The 25,099-nt window shown below is 42.6% G+C and overlaps 2 protein-coding genes across 3 annotated transcripts; one reads left to right on the forward strand and one right to left on the reverse strand.

The window, feature by feature from the left end:
* Nucleotides 1-15,740: 15,740 nt before the first annotated feature.
* LOC311319749 (apoptosis facilitator Bcl-2-like protein 14) lies at nucleotides 15,741-18,488 on the forward strand (the record flags this gene model as incomplete). The annotated part of the gene is made up of 5 exons (XM_084451353.1): nucleotides 15,741-15,909; nucleotides 16,177-16,296; nucleotides 17,124-17,182; nucleotides 17,662-17,943; nucleotides 18,318-18,488. 5 exons carry the CDS (start codon nucleotides 15,741-15,743, stop codon nucleotides 18,348-18,350), a joined length of 663 nt encoding a protein of 220 aa, XP_084307479.1. The 3' UTR covers nucleotides 18,351-18,488.
* A 1,224-nt stretch (nucleotides 18,489-19,712) lies between these two features.
* Nucleotides 19,713-24,083, reverse strand: tph2 (tryptophan hydroxylase 2 (tryptophan 5-monooxygenase); the record flags this gene model as incomplete). 2 transcript variants are annotated; one of them, XM_084451451.1, is made up of 11 exons in its annotated part: nucleotides 23,946-24,083; nucleotides 22,861-23,001; nucleotides 22,443-22,626; nucleotides 22,065-22,165; nucleotides 21,795-21,862; nucleotides 21,413-21,609; nucleotides 21,037-21,172; nucleotides 20,709-20,835; nucleotides 20,327-20,422; nucleotides 20,057-20,190; nucleotides 19,713-19,887 (listed from the first exon to the last, which is right to left on the reverse strand). In XM_084451451.1, the coding sequence occupies exons 1-11, from the start codon at nucleotides 24,057-24,059 to the stop codon at nucleotides 19,713-19,715; spliced, it is 1,473 nt and encodes a 490-aa protein (XP_084307577.1). In that variant the 5' UTR covers nucleotides 24,060-24,083. The 2 variants fall into 2 exon arrangements, with proteins under 2 accessions (XP_084307577.1, XP_084307576.1); XM_084451450.1 differs by having other exon boundaries at nucleotides 22,065-22,216.
* Nucleotides 24,084-25,099: the final 1,016 nt, after the last annotated feature.

The following is a 25,099-nucleotide window of genomic DNA, read 5'->3' on the forward strand; positions in this document are numbered from 1 at the left end:
AGAGAGAGAGAGAGAGAGAGAGGGAGAGAGATAGTGTGTGTTTATGTGTGTGTGTGTGTGTGTGTGTGTGTGTGTGTGTGTGTGTGTGAGCTCCTTTGGTGTGACTGCTGAGTGTGTGTGTGTGTGTGTGTGTGTGTGTGTGTGTGTGTGTGTGTCAGCTCCTTTGGTGTGACGGCAAAGAAAGAAAGAGAGAGAGAGAGAGAGAGAGAGAGAGAGAGAGAGAGAGAGAGTGAGTGAGTGTGTGTGTGTGTGTGTGTGTGTGTGTGTGTGTGTGTGTGTGTGTGTGTGTGTGTGTGCGTGCGTGTGTGTGTGCATGCACATGCACACAGGCTCTGGGAGCAGAATGCACACATTCCCAGCCCAGGGCTGCGAGGTGTTCAGGATGACTATTTATAGCTGAGAGGAGAGAAATAATTCAGTATGATCAGGGAGAGCCAGTCATTCAACTCTTCTTTGACAAAGGAGATGAGGAGGACTGAAGAGATGAATCCCCTTGCTCATGTCCATTCTCTTCATCCTCACTCCATGCATGACAGGTGGGATATGAGACGTCTTTGAAGCTTTATGGCTCAATTCTGAGTCCCTCAGTGGACTGTCAGAAACAGATATGGATGTCCTCCACGTGAACAGTTCAGCACAGCCAGACAAATTGCCAGAAGTATGAGATCTTCATCTGAACGTAAAGCTTAAGCCTATCTCTTGGCTCAAACTGTTCATATTATGCATTAGAATAATGTGAATTCGTTTTATTGACATTGTAGTGTATGTTTTCAACACAGGCCTATGTTGTAGTGTCTGTTTTCAACATAGGCCTACTAGGAATTTGCTTTTCATAACATGGAGACAGCATTGGACAGGTGCAGGGGCGAGGACAGTGCAAAGACAGGACGGTGCAAGGAGCAGTACAAAATACTAGTAGGCTACAAAATACTCTGACTTCAGACGAACCATAGCCTACCCGAAATGAATGAATAGTAGGCCTATTCCTTTCACTTATCGTAGGCTACATTTTCTACCGTATTGGTTATCAAGAACGATGGACTAACCAAACAGCGAGCTGCACATTCTAGAGTTTTCTACCGTATTGATTATCAAGAAAGATGGAATAACCAAAGAGCAAGCTGCACATTCTAGAGTTTCTGCTGTCCGATGTATAGTGTAGCGTGTGAAACTTCAGTATTCTCTATTTCAGTAGACTAATCTTAGTTTCAAACTCGTCTTGCAATAAAACATTGACAGCTACGCCCAAACTTGCCTAGTAGCCTTAGCCTACAGTACGTAGCACTGTAGTAGCCCACTATCTGCGACCATGTCCCTCATATTAGAGAGCAAAGTGGGCTTGAGATGCTCAGATACTTCTGATTCATGTGTTTTAAATTATTTCTACTTCAAGAAATACGTTTTCACTGAAGATAATGACGGCACAACAACTTAGAAAAATGAATCTCCATCAATATCAGTTAAAAATGAAATATTAGCCTTCATCACAACACAGTATGACAGCATTGTAACTTGTTATAGGCTACTAACCTTTGAATAAATCACCATTGGACTTTGACACTGAAAGGCTTGCCAGTCGATGTTCTGGCTCCCGATTGATGGAATAGAATTCTTGGCATCACTCACGCTCGGAAATTCGGGTCTTAAATGTCTTTCAGAATGAAAAGAATCATTTCCCTCGTCATTCGTCGATTCACTATGGTTGTCACGTAGATGGCATAACTTCGTGTGTGGGAGACGACCAACTAGGCTACATAGCTGGCGGGTGAGAAGAATGCTCGCCACTGAAGCCAAGACGGTTTGCCAAGTGTGTAGCCTACAGTATGACTCGAGCGGAGCGAAGCGCCGCATCTCCCTGCTTCTATTTCTTGCTCTCTACGTCCCCGGAGATCCCATGGGAGAGATGCCGCTGATACTGCCGGCACTGCCAGGCAACTGCTACAATAATAGCCCGAGCTTCAAAGATCTGGAAACCGCAGGTAGCCTAGGCTTTTATTCAGGGACAGGTGAATGTTTGCACGGCTAATGCAAATTTGGGAGAATTGCTTTGGTCTGTGGCGCGCATAGACGGAATGCACGCATGTCACTCTAGCCTATTTCAAGTCAGGTAACACATTTGAAGCAAAAACATCAAAGCTCACATCCAATTTGCTAACCAACAGAGGCATGCAACTTTAAAACAGTCCAACCTTTGAATTGTAATGTGGAAATTAATGAGTTACCAACCATAACATGTCATTTTGACACCCACCACTGTGTTCTTTTATGATAAGGTAGGATGGTCTCCTCTCTCTTTAAATCGTAACTATCAATGGTATTTGTTTATTTTCAAAGCCATTATTGGTAAACTTCCACCATACATCTTGTCTCTGTTGGACTGGAGACTTGGTACCTCCCAGACCCGATGAAACGATCGGCTTGTTTTCAGGGTTCCTCGAGTGCATTCTGAACTTGGAAGGGCTGCTTTTTTTTCCCCATGATGCTCCTTTATACCTGGAATACTTTACAACATACTCTAAAGCTTGAGGTTCTTCCTTCAGTCGCAGAGTTTAAATCCATCCAATCCTTGACATTTACTCGACTTGTAACTGTTTTTAATATATTATATTATTATAATTTATTATTTATTTATTTATTTATTTATTTATTTATTTATTATTATTATTATTAGTAGTAGTAGTAGTAGTAGTAGTATTGTTTTTGTTGTTGTTGTTGTTGTTATTGTTGTTGTTATGGTTGTTGTATATTGTATTTGCTCTGTTGTTATTTGTGTGAACTCGTCAACACTGTAAATGAGGGCAGCCTCAGTGCTTTACGAGTAAAAATAAAGGTTTGGAATTAAATGAAATGAAAATTTAAGAAGATATTTCGGAGGGAGTTGATTAAGACAAAGAAGCTATGAAGAGCAATAAATTAGGTTACTATAGCCTGCTATTATTGTCAATTAAATTATAACCTCACCTATGTTGTTGTCGCAGAAATACTCACCATGTATTAGGCTATATTTGATCGCCCTCTGTTGATGTAGTGTGGTAATTACATAAGTAGTCCCAAGCTCAAACTCGATTGTTGACACTTGACCCTCTGTGCAGCTGTCCAGATGAGTGATGTATGGCTGAGAATGTCTCAATCAAAACCCACCAAGTTCATATTGAAATTAAAGTAATTATATTCTACTTTTATTTATTTTTCTTAATATTAAAATATATTTTCTAATCTTTTGATGTGTTTGAATTTGAATCATTGTGAGGTTGATTTTATGAATTCACAGAAAAATCACAGTACAACCCCACAGTCTTCTGAGCGATTAGCCAATTCCAAATGATTCAAAATGCTGCAGCCCCTCACATCATACCAGTTTTAAAATCCCTGCACGATGTCCGTTTTAGAATAGATTTTACGATTATTTTATTATTTATAGTCTATAAATCCATACATAATCAAGTACATCAGACATGCTTTTAAAATATACACCTAGTAGGTCCTTCAGGTCCTCTGGCACTTTTAATGGTTCCTAGAGCTGGGACTAAGAGGCATGAGGAGGCAGCCTTCAGTTCTTATGCTCCCAGCCTTTGGAATGGTCTAGGACCAAAATATATTTCTGATCTGCTCATATGCTATGAACCATCCAAACCCCTCAGGTCGTCTGGCACAGGTTTGCTTTCTGTCCCCAGAGTTAAAACAAAACATGGAGAAGCAGCGTTCAGTTTTTATGCCCCACATATCTGGAACAAACTTCCAGAAAACTGCAAGTCTGCTGCAACTCTTGGTTCTTTTAAAACAAGCCTGAAGACTTTTCTTTTTGCCACTGCTTTCTAAGAGGAGTTATGTTTATCTGTATACTGCACTGTAACTTTTATTCCTGTATTCTATTTGTCCTGCTTTTTGTTTTAAATGTCTATAATGTCTTGCTTTTTGTTTTAATGCTTTTAATTTGTCCTGCTTTTTGTTTTAAATGTCTATAATGTCTTGCTTTTTGTTTTAATGCTTTTAATGTCTCGTGTAAAGCACCTTGAATTGCCCTGTGGCTGAAATGTGCTATATAAATAAACTTGCCTTGCCTTGCCTTGCCTTGGAACACCCTGCCAGAGAACCTGAGAATGTCTGAGACCATGGTCATTTTTAAGCGAGATCTTAAAACATACATAGCTTTACTTGTTTTAATATCTTAAAGTGTTATTACTTTGTATTATCTGTTTTTATAGTTTTTATTCTATTTTACATTATCTTTTAATTTGTTATTATTTTACTTTTATTGTGTCTTTTAAATCTGTTCTCTCTGTGTTTACATGATTTATGTTTTTATCCATCTAGCCTTTAGACGCTGTATACCACTCTGCCGTCAGGTTCATCACTGGAGATTACACCAGCCACCACTGTGTCCTCTACAACAAGGTTGGATGGTCCTCCCTAGGAGAGAGACGGAACCTACATTGGCATCTATATACAAAGCCATTATTGGTGATCTGCCATTTTATATCTCTTCACTATTGAACTGGTCTATCGGATCTAACCACACCCGTTCCAGTGACTGGCTACACTACAGGCCCATAGAATTTGCACTGAACTTGGGAAGACTTTTAGCTTCTCTGCCCCCAACACATGGAACAACGTACAAACCACTTTAAAACTTAATACACTGATATCCTCCGGTCAGTTTAGATCCTTAATCACCTATAATTCTAGCACAATCTGTAACTGTTTTTAATACATATTGTTGTTATTATAATGTTACTGTTGGAATTAGTTAGAACTTTAGAACGCTATGTCTTTATAGTTTTTATAGTTTTTTTTTATTTTTATTATTGTTTTGTTGTCTTGTTTTTATTGTTGTCTTGTACCCTGCACTTTTATGTGATTTCTCGGGGTCATTGCAAATGAGAGCTTGCTCTCAATTGACTCTCGACTTTAGATAAAGATTGTTTTGTTTTTTAAATGTAAAGCACTGTGGAACGTTGATTTGTATGAATGGTGCTATAATACAATTACATTGACATTCTAAGTTAATCGTGCTAACATTTTTAAGTTGCCACTAGTCTTACTACTGTCTAGTTTCATGTTCGATACATGGTAAAGGTAAATGGACTGCACTTATATAGCGCTTTTATCCAAAGCGCTTTACAATGAAGGCCTCTCATTCACCCATTCACACACACATTAATGGCGGCAGCTGCCATGCAAGGTGCTAACCTGCTCATTGGAGCAATTTGAGGTTCAGTGTCTTGCTCAAGGACACTTCGACACGTCGTCAGGAGGAGCCGGGATTCGAACCACCGACCCTACGATCATTGGACGACCCGCTCTACCTCCTGAGCTATACAGCCGCCCCGATACCTATCAACAGGACACTGTGGGCAGGCAAATTGGTCACATTTCCATAGCCGCTTGTTTTCCCTAGAGTGAAATTGCAGACCCACAAGTTTTTAGATTTTGTAAAGCATTTGCATGGTTAAGTTTCACACCACAGGGGTTGAGGCAGACACATAATTTGGGGGCCTGTTTCAAATTGCCAATTTGTGTTCCAATCCCAATATCATGTCAAAGAAGATCAATAGGCAGCAAAACAATTGACAATTCACACCAGAGGGGGCCCCCAGGGGGCTCTGGGGCCTATTAATTCAATTCCATTATTCATTAAACTTCACAAATACTCAAAATCATGCTTTCAGATGAATTCAATCGAATCTAATAAAATAATTGTAGTCACTACAGATCTGTATTGGATGCATTTCTTTATTTTAGCAAGCATTCTGTGACTTCTGATTTGAGGTTCCTGTGGGATACCATCAAATGATTAATAACAAACAATGTTATCACATTCACTCAAAATGGCCTTTGATTTAGGGTTCCAAACAGCATTAAGGTGTGGCCACACCATGGATGTATTAATAGAACGGGCCACACAGACAATCTGATCTTATCATCTAATTTCAGATGGCTTCAGATTTCTGGAATGTTGAGTTCCAAGATTCTGAGGCCAACTGACAAAATCAGAGATGTGGTCAAACTTTTTCCTACTGTACATGTACTTCCTACTGTACTTCCACGTCTTCTTCCAGTGACCAGCACCTCACTACAACCCTTGGTGTGTGTACATGTACTTTTTCTACAAATTAAAAACCATTAACAAATCAGTGTAACACTATCTTGATACTACTATACTTTATTCAGTGAAAAAGGTTAGGGAGATATAAATTAGCTATCTTAAAATTGAAGTAATAATCTGCAAACAGAGCGAAGTCTTAATGTGATATATTGTGAAACAAAGGAAGCTACTACCTATTCTGCCTGGGTGGCAGAGTTTTGGTTTTGCTTTCTGAAGCAGGCTAGCTGTCTAACGCGAGACATGTAGAACATGGGCCCGATACAGAGGCCGAAATCTGGGAAAGCCAGGAGAATCAGCAGGATAGAGCATTGTGAGACGGTAACCTCCGGCTGGGAGTAGACCACAGCCATGAACGGCACTAGGGCTATCAGAGGGGAGTAGGCCAGCACCGTGGGAACCATCACGGCCAGGATGGTCTTCAGAGCTTTCCTCTTCAGAGGAATGCTGGTGTCCAAACCGTCGCCAGGCCTTCTTTGACACAGCACCCACATAATACCAGCAAGGCACAGCAGCATGACCAGGAACAGGACAGATGTGCTGATGGCCAAGTAGAAAACCATGTTGACCACCCCAAGGAAATAGGCAAGCAGACCCACAATTATGGTGAGGAGCCAGGCCAAGCCGCACATGGCAAAGCGATACTTCGGACTACCCAGCTTCATGTAGGCCACAGGGCACGCCGCCGCCAGGTACCGCTCGAAACACATGCACGCCAACAACAGGGGACAGCCAAAAATGTTGAGGGCAGAGAAGCTTTCAACGGCCGAGACTACTTTTGGGGAGTGATCTTGGTGGAGTAGTGCGTAGATGTCCAACGGCAGGCAGAGGCAGTAGAGGATGTCCATGACAGAGAGGTTGAATCCTAGGACCTCAGAGGCTGACAGCGCCCCCTTACGCAATAGAAGAAGCCACATCAAGGCAATGTTGGCTGGGAGGCCCATCAGCAGAACAAAGATCTTTATACCCAATAATATGTGAGATTCTGAATGTATTTCACACTGGTCCATCACCATATCCATGTTTGTTGAGAACAAGGATAAAATTGAGGACCAATTGAAACCAGCAAATAGTGAACTGCTCCCACTGAAGGAAGCGTTGTTAAAGGTGGCGTTGCTTGATGTGTTTTCACTCACAGAGGTGCTGCTGTTGCCCATAGTGTCTCCTTAGGAGGAAATCAATCAGAGGACAAAGGGTCAGACAAAAAGGAAACCCACAGAGGAGACCTTTCGATATAACAATGACTTTATGTAATCAGACACTATATGCAATCACTCAAATGAAATGACTCCAATAATCTGTAGACTCAAAAAGTATATTTTATACCTCAAAAAATGATGGCCTATTGATAAGTGTCAACTTGTCATTCAGACATTAAAACCTTGCATAAATCCATATTTAAAGACCAATTCATCCACATACACTGAGCAATTGGACAGCCATTACAAGAGAGTAGTTTACTAGCTGGTTATGTCCTAACCCTAAACCAATTTCCCCTTGGGATTTTAATACCAAAATAAAATGTCAACAATGTACCCAACATCAGAAATTAAACTTTAAGGTATACATGCACACATTTGAGCTCTGATTTCCCCCCCCCCCCCAAAAAAACAAACAAAACAAAGCTAATTTGTGTAAAATTGAAGAAGAATACTGTCTATATTTACCTACTGTACTGTTTGAGCAGTAAATGAACTGACCTGATCAGACAAGAAGAAGGAATATGGTGTCTGCTCCTGTTCACTGCTACCCCTCTTTGTCCTTTCCAGCGGATAGACAGTTTGCATATACCCATGTTCTATCCACTGGGACATGTCACGGACATGGGAGGAGACATTGGGTTCTTGTCTTTGTTTGGGATATAGTAAAAACATCTCTATGCAAATATCCCCAGGAAAGGTAGGCTAAACAAGTGGGTTTGTGATCTCATCCTGAGAGTAACATTTGTCAACACCTCTCTTCATTTTATTTACAGCTGAGGTAAATAGCTCTCTATGTGAATTAGGCTACCTTTGAAAAAATGTCTTGGAGCACCATAGCTGCCAAAATCACAATATGAATTAAATTTATCTATGGAGGAATTATAATATCACAAGCCAGAGAAATATTAACATCCTCTTTTATTTGTAGCCTTATTGAAAGGTCTGACTATAGCCTAGGCTACTGTAGAACATACAGAATGGAAAAGACAAAGTTGATCATTTTTGAACAGCTGTCGGTAACAACCGATTGAGCAACATTGAAAATACAGGAAAGACAATAAGATCTTGGGCAGAGTGAACGTTCTTTGGCTTTTAGCCTTTTATGGCCATAAAAACGAGTCTCTCATGGACATAGAAACCAGGCCAGGTCCAGTCTGGCTTATGTGCGTGGCTGGCTTGTTTCTGTTCAGGACTGGTAGGACGGAAGCTACTGTAGTCATGCCACTGAAATAGCTGTGAATTGAAATGACATGAAATAATGTCTGATAAATTAAGATAGGTCTTGTCGCCTGGACACATCAGTTCCAATGCTTCCAATGCTAATCCAGCACAATAAGAGTGGGATAGCCAGTTAGCTCATGAGCTCACAACAACTAGCAGCAGCTTCCATAACATTAATGGTAGAGGTCAGTGGCTAAAGCAGTTACACTGATGATAACATAAAGTCATACCCACCGGGTCTTGAACCCCGGTGTACAAGGTGGGAGGCCAATGCTCTGACCACTACTCTACTTGTGCAGTGGAGATCGATGGATTGGTTTTGGATTCATTCTTCCTGTCCCTAGTGTGGGTTGGGGTTAGAATAAGGGTTGGGACAGGATCTGACCTATAAAGGAAGGAGGGTGGGTTGGGGTTAGAATAAGGGTTGGGGTTGGGACAGGATCTGACCTATAAGGCAAGGGGTAAAGGTTGGAGTGAAAGGATGAATATGTGGAGGTTTGGGGTATAGTCCCATAAAATCATCCCCATCGGGTCTTGAACCCCGGGTGGGAGTCCAATGCTTTCACCGCTACTCTACTTGTGCAGTAATTTGATTTGATTTGATTCTGAAATTCCTTACTTTCCCCAACAGTGGAATCTGGTGGATGCAACATTGGAGCTGTTTTTCCCTTTGTGATGTCATAGGTCTAATAGCCTACTATGCTGTTGGTGAAATGCATCACCTGTGCAGTGTGCACTCAGGGTAGGCTATCGGCTTCTGACCGAGACACCATCCCTATTATGCTCTATTCGTTTGATTGGAGATCAATCTATATAACGGGCAGGGACTTTCCAAAAGCACGTAAAAGTGCTGGGGCAGAGTCATAAGAGAAGGCTGTCAAAGCAGAATGGAGTCGTTGACGCTCAGCACAGATAGATATTTGATGACCTTTGGCTACAGAACTTTACTTAATTCAAAGGAAGAGCATGCAGGTAACTATAGGCCTTTTGGCCTTCTGTTTGTTGGTCCAATGTCCTCGCATAAACATTAGCTGAAGTGGTTTCATGTTCTATTGAAGTTAACAGAAACCTTGTTTCTAACTGGCAGCTGACAGCTGACTGATGGACTCTCATCACTAATTTCTTCCCACCAGGCAGGAATATCAGCTCTGGCGAAGGCAAGCTGCAGAGAGTTGAAGTGCGCGTGACCAACCGCCTGCCGGTCCCACTGACGTCCGACATCTTGCAGTCGCTGTCATTCAGCATCCCCGGCCTTCACACTCGCCTCAACGGGACCACGGCCGCTGATCTGTTTCATCACGGAGACGTGCAGATGTTCCATCTGCCGTCAGCACCCGACGAAGACAGGGTCTCCCCGGCACCTCGGCTGGCCTGCTTGTATCTAGATGAGGAGGATGCAGGGGAGGTGGCATGCTCAGACCGAGATGTCTCACGAGAGCGTTGGCCTTTTGGTCCACCTGAAGATACTCCCGTTGATTCTTCAGACTCTACGTGCCCGTGTTCGGATTTCTACACATGCCCTTCTAGTCTGGACTCCCTTCCATCGACGCGGAGTGCACGTTGGGACTCGGCCATGGGCTCACCCTTCATAGAGGCACCGAACCTCCCGTGCCCGACCCCGACCCGTGAGGGTCAGAGCAACGAGCTGTTCTCGGTGGACTTCAAAGGAGTGCGATATGTGCGCAGTCTGTCTCGTATAAAGTGCACCGATGGCGACGTGGAGGCCGCCTGGATGATGAGAGATGTCACGGAGAGCGGGGAGCCAGTGTTTTCTCTGCGGCTTGACTTTATACGGCCCTTGCCAGTCATCCGGAGGGGGATGCGGGGCATAACGGAAGAATAGGCTACTGGTGATGCCAACACGACAAACTAGTAAAGTAGGCCTACAGTAGGCTAACAGGCCTACGTGGCCTAAGCCTACAGATGTACTGTGTCGCCTCCTGATTTTCCGGCAACATTGAAGCCTGGATTACACTATTGCGTTTTTTGGCGTTTTCCTCAAAACAGACCTACTGTATGTTTGCGCCTAGCAATAGACCTTTCCAGCCTGTCAATCACGCGGAGAATAATAACCAATAAGGCTGCCTGATTTCTTAAGACCATGCCTCTGATGTCCCATAAACAAAGCTTGTCCCACGTTGTGTTCATAGATTCAACATTAGTTTGAAGAAAATGGTTCTTAAAACATACAGAAAACCAGCCTGCAAGCTTCTGTAGGCTACCATAATGTTATAAGAAAAAAAGCTGTACGATACTCCACACCTCCCTCCACACAATCAGTTTACAGCAGTGCCAACACAAAAAACTTGTAACGTTAGGTGCTTGATGTAGGCTACAGTAGCTAATAATTAGCCCATATCTAATAGTTAACAGATTATTATCACAGTTTTTTTTTAAAGAATGGATGCCACTAACTTACTCACTCTGCTTTATATATGCAGTAAGACTCCATGATTTTGTCCTGATGAATTTCAATCTGGAGTTTGTGAGGCGTCTGTGCCTTCCGCATAGATCGCAAACACCTAACATCAACTCGTATGTTGTCACCTGCTCCGTCCAAAATCCAAATCTCATGGATATATCCTTGTGTAAAATAGTTCAGGCCTCTCTGTAGAACTCTCTTAGACAAAGTAGTGGCATTTGGCAAATAACATACAGCAATGTTGTCAGGAATCCATTGGAGAGTCATCAGGAATGTGCTGTTCAGTGGACATTTTATTGGACTTGCTCCAAAGCTTGTGGGGCATAGCAACAGTAACTAGGGTGGGGGGCAGAACTTGCCGCCTGAATAGGAAAGATCTATTACACTACCATGGCCAAAACGAACCTCGAACCCGGAGGCGAATCGATACTGCCGGAGCTATGTTTCGGCTCTTGAAATCTGTATCTAATTTCTAGTGTAATAGGCAGATCTGGAAACCTGGAGGCCACGCCTAGCTTATTAAAAAACTAGAGGAATAGTGTTACCCATGCAGAGCTGCCTCTGAAAACATGAGTAACGAGAACGAGTGGTTGTCTGCAGGTGTGTGTGTGGGGGGGGGGGGGTTCCATGTTCCGACCTACCATTGGTCCGACCTCCCATTGGTCTGACCTCCCATTATTCCGACCTCCCATTGTTCCGACCTCCCATTGTTCCGACCTCCCATTGTTCCGACCTCCCATTGCTCCGACAGCCCATTATTCCGACCCGTTAACATGGAGGCTTGGGCTAAATGGCGTGTGTTTGAGGTCTGGTGCGCGCATAATGCTATCGTCGCGTACTAGTTTTCTGTGTCTAATTTGCTACGTAGGATTTGCTTGACAAAAAAAGGGCCAGTTTAAATACATTTTCAGAGACATTAACAATTGCAAACTCATTCTTCATCATCACTCTGGTTTGGTATCAGCTATAAAAACAAACTATAGTAACATTGGGTTAGAAAAACATGTAGGCCTAGGCTAAAATGTGGTGATATGTTACATGTGTAGTAAATATCAAATGTATTGGGCGATCGGCCTGGCCCATTAGTAGCTAGGATTACTAGCCTACAGTCATAGACAGATTCTGAAATGATGGGCCCCTGGGCACAGACACGTAAAGGGCCCCCCACCCATTTCCTTTATCGAATTTTTGAATTGAATTATTCAAAGTGAATGTTTAGGCTAATGCTTCAGTTTTTCAGCAGAATCTTTGAGGCTCTGTTATTGAATGAATGACTAAGTCTTTTGACTATGTGACAAGAAATGCAAAGGGCCCCCTGGGCCTGGGTCCGGCAGGCCCGTTCAGTAGTCTGGGCCCACAGTAGCCTACAGTACACTCATCAATGTCTTTAACCCGCTGCTGTCATTTCATATCATTCATTAAGCTATAGCCTAGGCTATATTTTGGTTCCCTGTAGCTGTAGTTTGACTGCATCATGCCCACTACTTTTATTTGGAACGAATTACAGCCTAAATGAACGACAGTATGCCATTTAACTGTTGAAATAGCAATGGTGTCAGCCTTGCCCTGTCCATGGTCCTGACTCCAGAATCAGCGATTATCTATCTGGTAAGTAACACGTTTTCCATGTGTTTCTGTGACACCCTATTAGTGTACCCCTAACAGTACCCTCCCTTACAGAAACTGTAGTATGTGAATGTACTGTGAATAATAAAGTGAGGCTGAGCTTATCCTGGTGCGTGTCTGTTTGCGTGGTCTTGGGGGATCCCTTTGCATGCTAGATATTGGGGGAGCTGGTGTGGACATATTCAACCTTGACCCAATGGGCCCACCACTCCCTCAGTAGCCGGTGACAATAGGCCTACACTTTAACTCTGTTCACTTCGCATCATAAACATCAAACAGGTGATTTACGAGTTTGAGCTTATAGTATCTTATTGAATACTATAGTTAATATAAATTTGGAAATAAGAATAACGCCATAAACGTAGGATGAACTTAAACTGTATTCAATGTTTACAGGTTCCCCCAAAAAGTAGACACTTCAAATCATAGCCCAAACAACAATAGACACTTCAAATAATAATATTCTCTTGATCAAAGAAAAGTACAGTAACTGGGAAAAAGTTAAAAAGCCGTTATTGACATATGCAGCTAGCCTATGTGTGTCTCCTCAGCTCAGTTTGTGTTCCCGACTAAATAGCACCTTCATCACACCTGTCTGAACTTCCAAGCTCTCCTTCCCTCTTCTTTTTGAATACTATTCTCTATTCAATCATCAAATTCGGTCCAAATGTTACAATATAGGCTATAGTCCTTATAATCAGTTTGTTTTAAGTCTTTTATCCATTCCCTTACGTTATAGCTCCCATATTATGACACGACTTGAATATAACGACACTTAGTGGGCTAGAGACCCACGGTCTTCGCCAGTGGTTGCATGGAGATTGCTCAGAGGTCGCTGTACTGCACACAATCAGCTCTGACCCAAGCGGGCGAAGTCTCACCCCCATGCCACTATCCATGCTACAAACCCTACAACTCAGCCCCTGAGTGGGCTAGAGACACACAGTTTTCACCAGTGGGTGCAGGTCGATGTCTCGGAGAGGTCTAATTGCTTAAAGCATCATCCTTTTGCCATTCTACTAAATATGCATGCTCCCTAAGGGTCAGTAAGCAGAATTTAAACAACTTGCTCATCTTTTAAGCTATAGGCTCAGTTCAAAGCCTAAACTACTCAGGCTGAAGTTTTTAAATGTATTAAAGTTCTTAGCTTCTTTAAGTGATGCAGTTCCAATTCTGCCCGTTTCACATTTCAGCTAAGCTATAGAAAAAAATTGATGATTTTTTCTTAAAATATTCATATAAAATAGAAATGGCCCTAAAATCCAATAAAATTATTTGCGTATTATTGGCCAATGTAGGCCAATGTCTGGTAGTGATTTGGAGCGACTGGGTCACTATGCTGAGCAAAACTGTTCTAGTCAAAATGTAGCTAAACAAAAGCTGTTGTTTACATTTTATACATCCGGTGGACAATCCATTCCCCCCTTAATGATACAGACTACTACCACCTGGTGGTGTGAAGTTATCTCATCTCACACAAGCGCAGATCGGAGGTTCCACTTGGCTACTGGCACAAACGGGAAACCTGTGTACCCCTACCTCTCCTATGTGATGGATTAGCATTGAAAGCATTGGAACTGATGTGTCCAGGCGACAAGACCTATCTTAATTTATCAGACATTATTTCATATAATTTCAATTCACAGCTATTTCAGTGGCATATAGCTTCCGTCCTACCAGTCCTGAACAGAAACAAGTCAGCCACGCACATTAGCCAGGCTGGCCTTGTTAACCAATGGGTGGCAGCAGTGGGCTTAATTTCTCAGAGTAGCCTGGTTACTGCAGAATAAGGACTGCATGGCCGGTGTTCTGAAAAGTTGGCTGCCAGAGAGGAATTGTCTATCAGAATGCCCTACGACCCATTATTGTGCATAATTCATGAGTAGCGCATCCTGTGAGATAGGAAATGTCCAAATGTACTTTGTATTAATGTAATGTAATAATGTAAAATTACTAATGTAATTTCCTCCCAGACAGGATGCACTACCCACCCATGAATCAAGCACAAGCCCCGGATTACATCTCAGAGCTCCTGGAGTATACATCAACACAAATATCAAGAACCTTTAGATTAGGTGACCAGAGACTGCTACACGTCCCCCGGTCTAACCTGGTCTCAAGAGGTGATCGAGCCTTTGCAGTAGCGGCACCACGGCTGTGGAATGCACTGCCACTGGACATTAGAACTGTCCCTTCTCTGACTACATTCAAGAGAGAGCTCAAGACATATTTCTGCCGCAAACTGAATTACTGAGATGTGCTCCATATCTAACTTGTAGCATCTCTCATTTGCTGCTACGACCTGTCACTCTTTCAATTGTGAACTGCCGATACGCCCTCATAATACCCGTTTTAACGGTAAAGTGGCACAGACTATTATGCAAATGCAGAGCGCAGCGGTTCAACGTAATATCTGAGTCTGGAGAGAGGCTAGCTGATTGGGTACACGTTGCTTCGGGAGGCAGACAACGTTACCGTCTGGTGAATACTCCAACAGCGTAACAGTAACTTCCTCCCTAGTCAAACTACTGTCCATGCATTGTGATGCATTTTTGATCCTGCAACCGACGCAGATTATTTTGTAGAAATTTTAATAAAGTTAACAAAGTTAGCAGACCCCGAGGTAGGTTTTCTTTGGCTATGCCGACTCTATTGTTTGGCTTGGCTAGCTTTTCACTTGTGATGCCCTCAAAAAGAAAAACTGTTAGTATAGGGCTATATATTTTAAATATAGCAAATACAGTGGACTAGGCTACTCGACATTGTACATTACGAAAACGAAAGTAGCCCATAACCACAATAGCTAACCATAGGCTAGGCTACTAAATTTACTAGCCTACATAGTCTAATAGCCTATACTAGCCTAGGCTACTAAATAGCCAGACTAAACTTAAGCTTGCTAGTGCAAATGAATCGCATAGCCTAGGCTACTACGCTATTCCTATGAAAATATTTTAATGTCTACTTATTTTAATGAAACTGTATAACGTTCACTGTACAGTTTGTCCGTAGTGTGCTGTAGAGGTGACGTTAACATTTAACTTGTGCAGTTTCAGTTTGAATGGCCAGGCCACTTGCTCCTATGGACACTATCATAGTTGAAATTTTGTTGACATTCCTGCTGTATTAGTCACTCTGATGCATGTTTCAGACCCCATACTGTAAAATGGAGACCCTGGCAACAGGAGGGGTGGTGGATGAGTTTGAGGTGGACAGTAGCAGTGAGGAGTACCAGCTCCTCATGGCCTACTGTGCCAAGAGGAAGAGGCAGCGGTCAGGTTTTCAAGCACCAGCACCTGAGTTGCAAGGAGGAGGACCAAAAGTGCTACAAGGATGTCTGTCTGATCCGCAAGGACTTGTGAATCAAGGACATTTTGATGGACAAGTATACAGAATGGCATCTGATGTACCTGACAAGAAGAGGAAGATGAATACAAGGATGGTTAAAGGCGGAGCTGTTATGGCCCAACATCAAAGCGGTACTGTATCCCTTGGTGCGTGAAAACATACACCATGAATGTTTGAATAGATCAAAATGTATGACACACAAAGTCTGGGTACGTATAGAGAGTGTGTGTGTGCATGTGTGTGTGTGTGTGAAGGTGGTGCTGTGAGAAAGGGTAGGAACCTTACTGGAGTAGCCGACAGGTTGGCCCAGATTGCAGACTCTGTGCTGCTCACATCAGACGACACTGAAGCAGACGGCCTGGACGACCAAGAGGGTGAGTTCCTCCACATCTCGAATTGTCCTTGAGCAAGACACCTAACCCCAAATTGCTCCCAATGAGCAGGTTAGCACCTTGCATGGCAGCTACCGCCATTGGTGTGTGGATGTGTGTGTGAATGGGTGAATGAGAGGCCATTGTAAAGCGCTTTGAGTGCCGCTAATGTGGAAAAGCGCTATGTAAGTGCAGTCCATTTACCATTTTCTCTCACACCCATGAACAACACCCTAAAACAGCTTTACTCTTGAATTGTATAAACTCACTCCACTAGTATAAATAACATCAGACTGCATCACCGAATAGTTAGCTTTTCGGTGGCGTAGCTGGCTAAAACGATCTGGGTTCAAATCCACCCGTGGAGAATAAAAATACACAACGCAGAAATTTAATATCAGTCACACTGGTGCCGTGACCTGGATACACACTTGGGCTCAGCTCGACCAGCTGAGTATATGAAGTGAGTATAGGGGGTGAGTGTAACCCAGTTGAGTTGTATAAACTCACTATAGTATAAATAACATTCGGCTGTGTCACCACTAGCTTTTCGATAAGGTAGCTGGTTAAAACTATGTTTGCACTGCGGGAGACCCGGGTTCAAATTGTATGAAAAGTGCTATACAAATAAAGGTTTATTATTATTATTAGCAATAATAATAATAATGATAATATTATTATTATTATGAAATCCACCGCTGGAGAATAAAAATACACAACGCAGACAAGTTGATATCAGTCACACATACACTATGAGCACGATAGTAGGCACATACCTGGTGGTTTTGTTTCATTTTTGTGTCAACAGGTGACCATTTTTCTCTTTGCAGATATCATCCAAAAACTGGTAGAACTGGTGAAGAACTCTGGAGACCAGCTGAATGAGGAGGTGTGTGTGTGTGTGTGTGTGTGTGTGTGTGTGTGTGTGTGTGTGTGTGTGTGTGTGTGTGTGTGTGTGTTTTAGATGTAGGTAAGTGTATGTGTTCAGAGGCCGTTTTAAATGTAGGTAGGTGTGTGTTCAGGAGAAGTTTTAGATGTAGGTAGATATGTGTATTCATATGTACAGTAGGTAGATGTTTGTTCAGATTCAGACTCTGCCTTTCCTTATTGTGGCTAAGAACTCTATTGTATTTATAGTTTAAACAGTTCCGTTTTCTTCCCTGTAAGCTATACACACTGTTCATTCATGCTTCTCATCACAATCTGTAAGCTTGTTATAGCCCCCTTGCTCTTGTAGAGCCCCTATGGTGATCTTGGTAAGTGGTGGATTTGTATACTGTATGTTAGTGCTGAGTCTACACTAGTCTACATGCAGTTCACTTTCCTCCCCCCATTAATACGAACACCCTCCTCTAAACCCTGCCGTAGATCAAGCGGAACAAGGCTTTGCAGAAGCACCTCCAGAGCTCCTTCAACTACGCTCTGTTTGAGCAGGTGACCTCCACCTTCCAGGAGGAGGTGGTGGTGGGGGAGCCGGCAGGCCAGGTGGGGTCTGAGGAGAGGGTCCAGAAAAAGCAGATTGCCTTGGCCTTTGAGGTGACCCACAGGCTGTCTGCGGTGGACCTGGTCCCCATGAGTAGGGCCATGGGCTACGGGGCGCACTACGTCCGGCTGCACCACTCCTCCTGGGTACAGCAGCACGGAGGCTGGGTGAGTCGGCGTGGTGGTGGGATCAGTGTTAGGGGCCAGTTCCATCTTTATCTGGGGGCGTGATTTTTAAATTCGTACAAAGTCGGACCATTACTTTTTTATTTTTTATTTTTTTACAAGTACCTTTCACACTCATGATTGAGATTTTGATTCACTGGCCTCGGTGGACTTTGTGTTCTGAAGTGGAATTGACACCAACATTGATGATGTAGTACTGTAGTAACGGGGTTGGGTTCTGACATCACATGTTGTGTGTGATAACCAGTAGAAACTGAATTTGCTGAAGCACTTTGAGTTGCACAGATCTTGAAATTATAATAATTTTTTGAAACATTGCTTATAACTTTGTTTATTTTATTCCATCTTTCTTCTAGGGAAAAGCATTTGCATATGAAGACATTGATTAACACCTGCAAAGCATCTTCACAATGTCCAGAGTAAGTTCAAATCATAGGAGGGACATTACACACTGTTAAAGACCTACTATAAGAAGCAGTACCATGATATTGACAAAACAAATATGTTTGGTATGACAGTATCTCAATCCATTTTAACTTAACTGTAGCCTACTGATGAGTCATTTTAAACAGATGATGCAGGAACCCAATGGATTATCAGATTATTGAATATAAATTATTTTCTTACTGCACTGAATGTTATATCACAACATATTTGTATCTCAGGATTTTGTAATTGTAATTTGTTTCTGTTCATTTTCATGAATTTGTTTGTCGTAAAAGTAGTTGCAGCATGAATAATGCATGTTTTTGCTATGAAATCATATCTAGTACAAATACATTAAAATAAAATCATACATTAAAATAAAATCACACAACAAAATGTTGAAGCTTTCGCCTGCTTGTTATAAGACATTAGACAAGAAACAAAACAGTTCAAAGCTCATACACGTGCACAAATATACACAGTACACACAAGCTGAGGATGGAATTACATTTGTTTACATAGTTCTATTTTTGTCATAATTGCTTCACACTGCTCATTACTAACATTACATGGTCCAGGAAAAAACAATACAGTACAATCTCAGATATGTTTTTGAGCCAGCAGCTCAAACTATGTATTTGCAACCTTTTTTTTTAGAGGCTGTATAATAATTTAAGCCTCTCTTTTTTCCCTGACATTTTTGATAGAGCTTCAAACATCCTATTTTACATTATATGTCATAGTAATGCAATACGCCCTGATGAAGTGAAAAATAGTTTTGTTATTCAAATATCAACTTTATATATTTTAAGATTTCATATTACTCTCATGTTTCCATATTATGGGTTCTCTGTGCACTGTACAAGTCTCCTCTCCATCATGATAACCAACAATATACAGGAAGGAACTTAACGATGGGTTCTTATACAGTACAGCTGTCACAACCATATGTTCGTTTTAGAGCGTCCGTCTCCTGTTCAGTCCTTCCATAACATTTGACAGGTTGAATCTTGAAAACTGCAGTTTTAGAACTTTCAACGTTCAAATTGGCAGGCGCAAAACCAGCTTTGTTCTGAAACTGCTTAAAAAAACGACTGATGTATGAGAACCCAGATAATATGGCATGCAACTTGTCTGGTCACAAATATGTGTCCTGATGTGCTGTGGAAGTTGTCTAAGGGTTGGGTCCCTGGATTCTGACCAAATCTAATGAACACTGAAAACAACAGAGGATTTATTGTCCTATACTAGGCTTTGGGAAACTGCCCCTAAATCACTCAAACGAGGTTAGAGTACTGGCATGGATGTGGTTAGGGTTGACAGCCTTATATACCCAGGTAGGTATTCATTTTCCCAAGGGCGTCGCACACGGTAGTGAGGTCACTGCGGAGGTCCTGGACTACGTTCTCGATGCTCCTGGTGTCTTTGAGCAGGTCAATGCACTGGGTGTAGGGATTGTAGTACACGGAGAACGGCCTCTTGATCGTCTTGGCGAACTCTCTGTATGGGAGAGAGTGGATTTGAGCAAAATGAAGAACAACTCTCAGGGTAGTCCGCCTTATCGGCATGACCAGCTGTCATCCACGACACCTCCTCACACAGAGTTAGAACCATTACACGATTACATTACGCCCGTAGAAAATCTGTCAAGAGGCCATGTGCGCTTCACCTCATCTTTTCTTTGGCCTCTTCAAAGCTGTCAGAGACAAAGTAGACCTCCTGGAAAGTTGTGATGAGACATTCCTGGTAGCAGGTGGTCCCCGGGTCAAACATCTTCACTGTGGCTTTGTCAGAAAGGGCATGCTGGAGATACAGGTGAGGGGACATTTTATTAGAATGTGTGGGTGTCACTGTGTGTGTGTATGTGTATGTGTGTGTGTGTGTGAGTGGGAGAAAGAAAGAAGGAAAGAAAGAGAGGAAAGATAGAGATTTTCTCTACCCTCAGCTCTCCGATAGATGACAGCAGACCAGCCCCATAAGCCTTCAGCTGGCCATCTTGTTTGCACAACCCAAACTCAATGGTGAAAAAATAACACTGTAAACAGAACACAACGCTCGGTCAGACTACTTCATGAATGACCATACCTGGGTCAAAATACTATTTGGAATCATGTGCTTGATTGTTGTTGTCTGGTACAATGAAACTAATGGGCATTTTTCAAACATGCAAACAACACCAATCTGACACTAGAGGCAGACTCAAGCAAACGCTAAAGTAATTGAAAGGAATTCAAATATTATTTCGACCCGGGTCAGTGAATGCTTGGTGTACATGTTCGGCCAAATTAAAATGTACTTAATTTACACATTTTTCTACTCACTGTGGCTAGTTTCTGTACATCTGCATCGGACGCCCCCAGAGAAGCCAGGCCGATCTCCTGGGAGAACTGGGCAAACTTTGGGTCGGCCAGGAGCGGCACATGACCCAGCAGCTCATGACAAGTGTCCCTGTGACCCCAAAATCACATACATCCATCATACAGTAAGTAGACTTAGTGAAACAATGACATAATTGAGAGATTTTTTTTTTCTCTCTAAACCACCTCTTACCAATTAAGCTCAGTATTGTGTTATTATTTCAGTTTTTGCCGTGCAAAACAGAAAGTTTCAGCAATATACAATACAATGCACGTGCATCCGTGTACTCACGGTTCAGGAGTGTAGAGGGGGTCCGTGCTGTGGCGGACATACTGGGTACAGTTGAACACCCGATAGGCCAGACCAGCCAGGAAGTCTCGTGGGGACAGGTAGCCTGCTACAGGTCGTACAGTGAAGCCAGATCTGTCTGAAACAGCCCCATCACAAACTCCTGGGTCAGGAAACAATAACTTGTGCGCTCTTACAAGTAGGAAAAGTATCACCGATGCACAAATGTATTTTTAAGGACGAAAAACGGAATGGATGCCTCACATGAGTCAAGTTTCAGTGATGGTGAGCCTTTGGAAACTGTCTCAGTCTACATGATAGGCTACATGATAAATGCAGTTTTTTGACATAATGCCTGGATACTAGATTGAATACGTACCTCGAAGAAACACGGACACGTCCTCCAGTTGAGGGACGTTGTCTTCACGGTACCCACAATGCTTGGAGAGCAGCGGCAGGTTCTTCAGGTACTCACGGCAGGCGTGGGTGGGGTAGAGTTTGGTGAGTTCCCTGAACACCACGCCCCAGGTCCTGACTTCCTCTGCTGTGTACTCAACTCGAGGGATAGGCTGTCCACTGGGGATCAAAGAGAAGGGTTCAGGTAGAATCGTGTTTGTCTGTTGTCTTTTACATATGGTGTAGTGGCATTATAGTTTTATCATGCAAAACGCAACTTGAATACACAGCCATGTAGCATACATGCAGTATGAGACAATGACTGCACCGCTAAGGCAAAACATAAGAGTAGATTCAACACTTACAACTTGTAATTCATGGCCACTTCAACAAAATACTTCCTCCTTTGGCGGTAAACATTATCTTTGAAGCCCTGAGTCACAGGAAAAGGTCAAGAGATAAGGGTTAAGATAAGGATGTATCGCCTAACTTTAAAGTAGTAAATGTTTTACCCTAGGCTACTCCTCAGCTGACGGCATTAATAAAACATTGTCATCTACCCGTGAAACAGAATACAACTTTCTCACTGCTGTGAAGAGGAAAACAAAGTAATAGTATTTGGACGACTAACTCACAGGATGGTCGGCATCCAGCTCTGATCCATACATCAGCACCCTGTGAGAACACTGGTCCAGCTCGGAGATCTTCTGAGGGAACCATGGAACCTCTTCTCCATCTAGGAGGTCCAAAACAGACACACAGTAGATATTACACACAGTCAGGTTGCCTACCCAGATAGGACAATTACTCTGTAGCAATACAATAAAGCTAGTGTGTGCCTAGTGTACACACACACACACACACACACACAAATACATTTTAACATTACACTTAACATACAATACTTAACATACATCCGTTCAGAGACATTCCCCTCGACAGAAGATGAACCCAGCCGGACAATGCATTCACTTGAGACTAGAGACACATGCAGCATTATGATTGGGCTGTACCAGCTTCAGCGGACCACACTTGTGGAGGCGTGTTGAAGGAGAGGATGTTGACGTTGTCTTTGAGATGCTGCAGTAGCTCATTGAACTCCTTCTTACTGCAATTGCAGTCTGCGTAGATCTCCACCTCAGAAGTGATACGTTTGGACTTCCTGGACTCGATGTGATTAAGGTTGACATGCTTCTCCTGGAGGATCACAGCCATGGAATATAACACAAAACAACAGAGCAGGATGACAGAAAAAAATTGATTAGAAAAAAAACACTCCTAATGTAACCCATGTTTTTTGTGGTTCACATGTTTAGCTCGTCAACATAAGAGTGAAGAGGATCAAGGCTTGATGTGGTATGAGGAAAATACATAAACGCAGGATACTGTAATATCAAAATATGTTTTCTTTCAATGTACAAAGATATCCACCTGAAAAAGCCTCAGGGCTCTGACCAAACACCCAACTTCGTTCTTCAGGGAAAAAACAACAGCGGTCTTTCCGGACTCGGAGCTGGCTTGGTCCTCTTTGTCAGGTTTCTCATCTATAGGACAGAAGGAGGGCCGCCGCGACTAAGGAACAACAGGAAATGCATCAGTACAAACGGCCAGAACACAGCATGAGCCCTCCCAAGCACGCAAGTTAATTATATTAAGTCTGAAATATTCCACTACCACATGATTAAGCATCATCAATCTTTAGCATATTGTAAGATTGTTACTGATAAAAAAAATATTGACCTTAAAAGGTCTTAAGCATCATCTTAAAATTGCTCATAGGAAGGAGGCTTCATGCAACCTCATATTTATCAAAAGTTTTCCCACTATTAGTTATATACTGGGCTATGCTCACAAAGCATTTGATGACTGTTACATTTGTAAGGCACCATACAATTAAATATAATTTATACTCCAAAACATTATGGAAATATATAATGGAAAATGTACCATAGGGCATAGCATGTAGCAATGTTGTGTGTGTGACATTTCATGACACTACACACACTACACTGTTAAGATTTCAAGGGTGCATCCATTTTGAGCTTCAGCTAAATAACATCATGAGGTGAATGTGTATTTTTCTCCAACACTTGGAGGCACAATGTGTTAGAATGCATGTTTCCTTTTAAACCTTCTGTAATTTCTTGATTCCATCATAAATCACCGTAGAAGGGTTAATTCTACCAATCAATGATTCAACCAAAAATGTATCTATCCATATTGTTTGAATGATCAATTATCAAATTAATCAGAAAACATTCATCAATCAACCATCAATCTCCCCATTCATTCAGATCAATATCCTGGTCCCTGGGACCCACAGGTTGATCAGGTCCAGCAGTAACACAACTGATTCAACCAAAGAAACATAACATCAAGACCTTGTTAGGTAGTTGAATCACGTGTCAGGGCTGGCTCCGGGCAAAACTGCACACACACACGCCGGGTCCCAGGGGCAGTAAGATGCAAGAACCCCAGATCCACAGAAGCTGTCATGTCGAGGTCCGAACTCTCACCATTTGTCCTCCTGTGTGGCGGCGCTGCTGCTGCTGGTCGAACATGGCCGAGTCCAGGGAGAGCCCGCGGCGAGACCAGTACTTACTGGAGAACATCATCATAGCCGGCTGCATCCGGGGGACCGGCTCTGGGCCGCCCTTCTTCCTCGGCTGGGAGGACGCCATGGCCAGCCAAGAGAGCGTGCCACACAGTGTCTTTATGCTCTCCACCGCGCCCCACTTCTGGTCTATGCTAGGCTGTGCTCTGATGGCTAGCCCCAGTCCCTTTATATAGAGGCAGGGAGGGGCGGGGGACTGATAAGGTATTCCCACTGGAGTTGCTGTTGACACGCAGGCTCATACAAACCAGACAGAGGTGTTTGAAGAGCTATCTCTACCCTGGATTCAGAAAAGGGTGGGGGTCAGTTAAGTGTTAATCTGTCTGCATGCAGATCTAGCAGGCAAAACAGGTCCAGGATATTTGCTGCTTTCCATTAAATGGGAGTGAATGAGTGAATTAATTAACAACTTTCATTGCACTGAGGTGAAATATTCCACAATACCTGTTTTTTTTTTTACATTAATCTCAAGCACAATAGCAGATCCAGAAAACCAAGAGCTGAGATGTTCTCATCTAATGTTAGATGTCTTTAGATTCAAAAGACCCACAGAAATATGTTTTAAGAGTAAAAAATCTCTTTCATAGTATAATGCACATGGGACTATACTGCACATGACGATGAAATAGAATTATATGAACTCATCACAAGAAAACAAGATCAAGCTAGATTTGTTAGGCTATACAGTACTATCAATGTCTGTCCATATCAAGCATTCTGTCTATTTCTCCCCATTCATAAAGTACCACATAGGTGCCTCTGACAAAAAATTGTCAGTCCAAACAAAGCAGCCGCTCCTTTAATAAATCCCAGAAAGATAAGTCAGCTGTAGGCACTATGCTATCAGACTCTGAGGCAATTTCCTGTGCAGCAGGAAATGAAAGGGTGTCAGAGATGGGAGGCAAGGCCGGTGCAGCTTTATTCTAATTGTCACACCCAAGTTATGAGCAGATTGCTGTTGATACTTTCAATCTGACGGCAGTGTTGTCTTCACCGCCTTAAAGCCTGAGACATCTCCAAATGCCTTCCATCAAAGACTCCCACAGCACTGTGAAC

This window comes from Borostomias antarcticus (genome assembly GCF_949987555.1).
Source record: "Borostomias antarcticus genome assembly, chromosome: 16".
Classification (NCBI taxonomy): Eukaryota; Metazoa; Chordata; class Actinopteri; order Stomiiformes; family Stomiidae; genus Borostomias; species Borostomias antarcticus.